This window comes from Onychomys torridus, chromosome 4 (assembly GCF_903995425.1).
Source record: "Onychomys torridus chromosome 4, mOncTor1.1, whole genome shotgun sequence".
In the NCBI taxonomy this organism is placed as follows: domain Eukaryota; kingdom Metazoa; phylum Chordata; class Mammalia; order Rodentia; family Cricetidae; genus Onychomys; species Onychomys torridus.
Genome location: NC_050446.1, coordinates 48461288 through 48468436, shown reverse-complemented (window position 1 = coordinate 48468436; position 7149 = coordinate 48461288). Strand labels below are relative to the sequence as shown.

Sequence of the window (7149 nt, the reverse complement as noted above, 5' to 3'; positions counted from 1 at the left end):
CGGCCCTTTCTCTGCGAGGCTTTATTTGATTAACGTGACCTCGGACAAGATGTAAATCGTGAGAAGCCGAGCAGCGTGGGAGACCCACTTCTTCCTCTGAGACCAGCCAGCCGCCTTCCGTCCTGCGGCGGGCCGTCCTGCACCCCAGCCAGCTCCGGGTCCCGTGCCCACTTTCTACGGTGGTCTCGCACTCACCCACCGCCGCCGCCTTGCCCGCCACGTGACACGGGTCCCCCGGCCGCCGGGTCGCGGACTCCCGGCGCCCCGCGGCCCATTCCTTCGGATTGGCTGTTGCTAGGTGACGTCGCCCGTGGTCACGTGACAAGTGTTAAATGCCCACCCTGCAGGAGCCCGCCCGGCAGACAATCGTAAAGCTGCTCGGGGGTCGCTCACCTGCTCCCGCCTCCTGGAGCCCCTACCGGGCCTGATCACTCCTGCCCCCTCCATTGCCCACCCCCTGCCCGAGCCGGGCCAGGAGCCGAGAGGTCCGAGAGGCCGAGGAAGGATGCGGCCAGCAGCTGCGGTCCCGAGCCACGCACGGTGATCGCCTCCTCCAGGGGAGGAGGCGCCTAGACCGTTGCCTCATTTCTTGTTTTCCTCTCCCTCCTTACCCACCCCCTCCTCCCCGTAATTACTTTGGCTGCTGGAAGGGACCTGGAGAGACAGAGGAGGCGCCTCGCATCCCCCCTCTCGCCCGCCACCCGTGCTCTTTCCTGTCCCGGGTCAGGATGACTGGAGTCTTTGACAGTCTGGTGGCTGATATGCACTCGACCCAGATCACCGCCTCCAGCACGTACCACCAGCACCAGCAGCCCCCGAGCGGTGCCGGCGCCGGCCCTGGCGGCAGCAGCAACAGCAGCAGCAGTAACGGCAGCCTGCACAAGCCCCAGGAGTCGCCGACCCTCCCGGTGTCCACAGCTACGGACAGCAGCTACTACACCAACCAGCAGCACCCGGCGGGCGGCGGCGGCGGGGGGGCCTCGCCCTACGCGCACATGGGCTCCTACCAGTACCACGCCAGCGGCCTCAACAACGTCTCCTACTCCGCCAAAAGCAGCTACGACCTGGGCTACACCGCCGCGTACACCTCCTATGCGCCCTACGGAACCAGTTCGTCCCCAGTCAACAACGAGCCTGGTACGCATAACGCTGGCATCTAGGGTGCCAAAGGCGGCCTGGCCACAGGGAGGGACCGGGTAAGCATGGAGGAGGAGGAGGAGGAGGAGGAGAGTCCCGAGCTCTAGCCTTGCACCGTGTCCACCTCCTCCTCCTGGCCTTAGTTCTGCCCAATCCTCGATCCGCCCGCGAGTCGCTGGTTCTGTCCCTCCGCGCTCCGCCGGACAGACCCGGTGGGCTGTCGGGCTGGGTGGCATACTGTGCATGACTCTGGGGTAGCGCGTTGTCTTGCTACCTGCCTCCTGGTTCTCTCCCGAACAGGTCTCCCCAGTCTTTGCCAGGTTCCGTGGCCGGGCCAGTCTGCGCGTGCAGAAAAGTTGCAAAGGCCGCCTCCAGGCTCCCGCCAAGTTCGCACAGGCCTGGCTGCGAACTTTAGGACCCCGGGGTTGGACGGTTGGGTGCTCACGATTCCTCTTCCTTGCAGACAAGGAAGACCTCGAGCCTGAAATCCGGATAGTGAACGGGAAGCCAAAGAAAGTCCGCAAACCACGCACCATCTACTCCAGTTTCCAGCTGGCGGCCCTTCAGCGGCGCTTCCAGAAGACCCAGTATCTGGCGCTGCCAGAAAGAGCCGAGCTGGCGGCATCTCTGGGCCTCACCCAGACTCAGGTGGGCGAGGTGGGCGCCGGCCTGGTTTAGCTGGGAAGCAGGCGCTTTCGGGACAACTTTTCCAAAGTTTATGTTCATCTGTGTGTTCTGGCAACATAAACGTCAAGGCCCAAAGCAAAAAAAAATTTAAAAAAAAAATTTAAATAAAAATAAAAAAACTCAAAAGGGGCCGCCGCGTGGGAGGGAAGAAAAGGACCCGGGTGGACAGAAATCCGACACTACCTCGCCTTTCCACTTGCTGCTGATAAAGTGGGTGACATAATGACCTCCTGACACCACGGTACATAGACCCCTGGTCCCATAGTTAGAGCTCAGACGTCAGCTTTTTGAGATTTCCTAATGCAGCCAGAAGCGGCAGGGCCCAGCGACCCGGCAGGTATCCAGGTTACTCAATGGCCACCTCTAACCGGTGGCCCGTCTCTCCTCTGCCAACCTCCCGCCCAGGTCCCTGCACTAAAGCTCGGGTGCTTTACCTTTTTTTTTTTTTTTTTTTTCTCCAAAGGTCAAAATCTGGTTCCAGAACCGCCGATCCAAGTTCAAGAAGATGTGGAAAAGCGGCGAGATCCCCACGGAGCAGCACCCCGGAGCCAGCGCTTCCCCACCTTGTGCCTCCCCGCCGGTCTCGGCGCCAGCCTCCTGGGACTTCGGCGCGCCGCCGCGGATGGGGGCCGGCGGCCCGGGCAGCGGAGGCAGTGGCGCGGGCAGCTCCGGCTCCAGCCCCAGCAGCGCCGCCTCGGCGTTTCTGGGAAACTACCCGTGGTATCACCAGGCTTCGGGCTCCGCTTCGCACCTGCAGGCCACCGCGCCCCTTCTGCATCCCTCACAGACACCGCAGGCGCACCACCACCACCACCATCACCACCACGCAGGCGGGGGCGCCCCGGTGAGCGCGGGGACGATTTTCTAACCCCGAGGAAACGGCGCCAGAGACTTGAGAACTGAGACGACACGGTGTTCTTCAGCACGCGCCCCATAGCTAGAGGCTCCATCCTCCCAGCCCGAGACCGCCACCCAGCCACACTGGAAGCGGCGGCTGGGGGCGTGGGGTGGCGTGGCCCGTCGCGGGGGGCCACTTCTCGCACTGCCACGGAGCAGCCGGGAACAAGGAGGCCTTGTGGGATCCTCTAGTGCCAAGCCCGGCGGCCCTGGCCGCAATCCCGACATGAGCCCCGGCCACTTTTAGGCCCACCTCGGACTTGTCCGCCCCTTCCCAGCTCTCCTAGCGTGGTCCTCAGGGTCCTTGGTCTCTCGGGGCCCTGAGCTGGGGGTCAGGCACAGGGACGCCTCGGCCGCCCTCGAGGCTTCCCGGCACTCAGAGGTTCCTTTCTAAGCCCCGCTGCCCCAGGGCTCAGCTCCAGTCAGCTTCGGTTATTGACCTCCCGGGTCCTGCCCTCCCCCACCCCCTCGTACCCCCATGACCCCCAGGATCCCGCCGGTTTTTTTTCTCCCTTGCTGGGGGCGCGGGGGGGGGGGCTGTTCTAGCCCTCGCAACCCCGATCCCTTCCCTCTTTCCCAGGAACATTCCCATAGCTCCTCGTCCATCACCAGTGGAGTTTTTTTATTTTTATTTTTTTAAAAGTTTAGGTGCCTTTGCGGATGACCTCATTTTGATGTTTAAAAAAAACTGATTTTTTTAATATGTGGACGCTGCAAAAAAAAAAAAAAGTGTTTAAATTATCTTTTTTAAGATGAATTAAGGACTATTAGCCCGGACTTCGACACAGAGTTTGTAAATAAGGGTGTCTGTGCAGATTTCCCCACGTTTATTTGTATAAAATTCTTCATCTTTTCAGACTTTTTTTTGTAAACGCCCCCCCAGTTGTGAAAACTGCAATTTAGCAGTGACCTCAGCAACCTCTACGTTTTATTTTTTTCCCCTCTGAAAATTTTTCTCAGTTAAATTAAGCTACTGATTTGAATTTGTTTTTTATCGTGTCCTAAAGTCTTTGTTCTTGAAATGCAAGGTATTTGGGGGTTATTTATTATGAAAGCAACATACTCTTAATGTTGATTTTACACTATGAAGAGATTATTTAAATAAATTATTGTTTTCATTGGAGTGTGTGCTCTTTTTTTCTTGGTGCCAGGGTTCCCTCTGCTCGGACCTTGAAAGATTACCCGGCCCCGAGTCGGATGAGCTGAGCTGAACATTTGCGCCTTTCCAAGGCTGCGTTGTCCATGAAGTGCGCGCAAGTCCTGGACAGGCGTTTGGGCCTTGCAGAAAGGTTCAGCTCCTCCCCCGCCCGAGTCCCCGCGCGGTTCTCCAGCCTGCGGCGCCGTGACTCACTCAGCGCCGGGCGGCTCCTGCCTCCGCCCGCCTGGCCCCTCTGGCGCCGGCGCCACCGCCCCGCGCCTGGGCGGTCTGTGCCGCCACTGCGTCCTCGGTGCTGGCCAGGCGGTGCACCCGAGCCGCCTCGGGCGTCCGGCTACCCGGGACCTAAGCTCTGCAACAGTCTGCGATCAGACTCCTACAGTGGTCCCTCCCTCCGTTTGCCCCCGAGGCCCTTTGGGAGCTGGCTGATCCCAGAACTCTGAGTCACCCTGGTGAAGCACGGTTGGCTGCTTTGGAATGCTGGGCAACCCCTGCGCACAGTGCTGCGCTGAGACACACAAACTCATGCTCTCCACCACACGCAGGCACACACTCTTGTTTCAGGTGCTGACACAAATTCACGAACACACAAATGCATTCACAGCGGCGGAGTGGATGCTCATTGTTGTGGAGTGGCGTTCTTGTACCTCACACTCTTGAAGAGCAAAGTTCCACACAGCACTCTTAACTCTGCTTCACATCACCAGCCTCACAGGACCAGCTAGCTCCCAGCTTGGGAAACAGACCCTGTTATCTGGCATTCCCTGCAAGAATCCAGGGTAGATGTGTAATGCACGTCTGAACGAAAAGCCAGTTTCACTGAAAGCGCTGGAATCTGCAGTCGGAAGCTCCCTGGGCGTCAACCACGGACTATGTGACCTTGGGCAACCCTCTTAGCCTCTCTGTGTTGCAGTTTGCAGATCTCTAAGATAGGAGAAATAATAACAGCTACGGCTCAGAATAGTGAGCAACTTAATGAACCCTTAATGAGGCAATGATGTAACAACGCCTGGCATGTGATAAGCACTAGATAAATTTTGGCTATTTCGTAGTTAGTATTACTTTTTTTTTTTTTTTTAATCATGATACTCCATATCGGAGGGGCTTTACTTATGAAGTCCGGTATTGTTAGGGACCTTTCTAATTTCGCCTTGAGTGGAAGGGTTGGGACTGGGGAGGCTCTGATCTCTTTCTACAAGGTGCATGAACCTCTGCTGTTCCCTCCGTGGGACCAGCCTCTTCTGGAGAGGAAGTGGGGCACAGACCAGAGAATCCTGCTTGTCAAATTCAGGGCTCCTCTCCTCCAGTTTATGTGGGTCATCCATGCATCCTTAACATCTTTCGCAGCGGGGGCGCGGGGTGGGGGGGGAACAGCCTTGAAATGGAAGTGATTTTTCTGGACTCAGTGGCACCAACCTAAAGCGAATACTGACTTTTCTGATCAAATTGGTTTGGGACCTTCCCAAAGTGACCAAAGATCTGGGGTTTTGAGCTTCCCTATGTAACTACTGCCTATGAAAACCTCATCTCTTAACCACCCCCTACCCTCCCCCACTTCCAAATTCTACTTTGTGATTGTGTGTGTGTGTGTGTGTGTGTGTGTGTGTGTGTCCGTCTGTCCATATGAGCGCCAATAACTGGTACCAGTCTTTCTCCTGGGGTTATGCCCTCCCCTCCTTTGCGAGCACTCCCCTCCCCGGCTCCTGAAACCAGCCTGGAAAGACCGGGCAGTAAATTGGCTGGTGTCGAGGATCTGCAGCAGACAAGATGATTAAGAGGCCTGCGCCGGAGCGCCCCGGGCAGGGAATGTCAGCCCAAGTTGGAATCACGCAACAGGCCTTGGCATGAGCCGAGCCTGGGAGCCGGGAGGGCGGGCGGCCCCTCTCCGGGGTGGGCCGAGGCCCCACAGACTCGCCGGAGTCACCGAACCTGGCACTCGGCGGCGGCGGGGTCGTACAGGGGCAAGACGCGCCTTTGGCCCGGCGGCGGCCAAAGGAGGGTGCAGGGACCAAGGGGGAAGGGGGCGTTCCCGGGAACATTCAGAAGGGCCAAAGAGGTCGCGAGGATGCACCCGCGTTCTAGAAGTGAGGGGGCGGGGAGGAGGAGGGGTGGGCTAGGGGGAGAAACAAAGCCCAGCTCCAGGAGGTGGGGGCCGGCTCCAGCCCCGCCGGGGGCGACGCGCTGGCAAACCTTTCTCACAGTCTCGGGGCCCGCCCGGAGACGCCGAGCCCTATGATCAGCCCGCCGAAGTGCAGACACACTACCCACCCACCCCCCGACACCCCCGACACGCTAACTTGCGCTCCCCAAAGCAGGAATGAAAAATGGAAATGGGAAGCAGCGATTTCGGCTCCCTGAACTGGGAAACCAGCCGCGCTCGAAGCACACATAAATCTTCATTGTAATCCCCTTCCATTTACTCGTGGAAAATATCGGGCCAGACACAGGATGTGACAAGAGATGGGAAGCGGGGGTCGGGGTGGGACCTAAGGGGTGCCGGGCCTTCCCCGCTCCGCACTCCCGAGGGGCTCCCCGCATTCCCACACTTGGGCAAAAGTGATGGTATTGAATTCTATAGAGCCAGCTGCGGGCGGACTGGACAGCCAGCGCCCACCAGCTCCACTCCTCGGCCTGTGCTCTTGGTGTGTCCAGCTCGCAGGCCCGCGCGGGCCAACTAGTCTTTACATAGAAACCCCTCCGGCTGCCTCGAATTCCCGGCTCCGGGGCTAGGGAATGGCAGAAAGAAGAGCCTAAGCATCCCCAGGCCTCATCAGCCCGGCCGCAATATGGGACCATTTAGAGAAGGCTTCCTCTTCGGCCTGCTTTCAAGATCACTTGCGAAAATTGTGAATATCCGTGCCGAGTAAGGATTTCCGAGACTGGCATGGCAAGTTTGGGGGAAGTATCAGGTTTACTGGGGGCGGAGAGCACCGAGCAAGGTTGGAGCTTTGTTTACAAACAGTTCTCAGGCACAAGACGCAAAGAAAAGGGGGAAATGGAAAAGGAAGAGCCAAAGCGAATCAGCCTTTGCTCTCCCCGCCTCGGAACCGTCTTCCCAACTCCTGGGATTGCAAAAAGCCCCCTGTTGCCTTTCAAAAAGCAGGACAGTACACACGTAACCCGAGAGCAACTGCTCAGCTCCAGACGCCACCAGCCCTCGCTCAAAAGTCTCCAGCCCACCCCTTTGCCTCCGGGGAAACAGCCACGGCCAGCGGCTTTACCCTATTTAGGGTCAGATTTTCGAAAGCCAAACTACCGAATTTTTTCCAGGA

The 7149-nt window shown here is 58.3% G+C and overlaps 1 protein-coding gene across 1 annotated transcript; it reads left to right on the top strand.

Annotated features, from left to right (window-relative positions):
* Positions 1-357: 357 nt before the first annotated feature.
* Positions 358-3844, top strand: Dlx2 (distal-less homeobox 2). Its single transcript, XM_036185845.1, has 3 exons — positions 358-1137; positions 1601-1785; positions 2288-3844. The coding sequence occupies exons 1-3, from the start codon at positions 729-731 to the stop codon at positions 2690-2692; spliced, it is 999 nt and encodes a 332-aa protein (XP_036041738.1). The 5' UTR covers positions 358-728; the 3' UTR covers positions 2693-3844.
* Positions 3845-7149: the final 3305 nt, after the last annotated feature.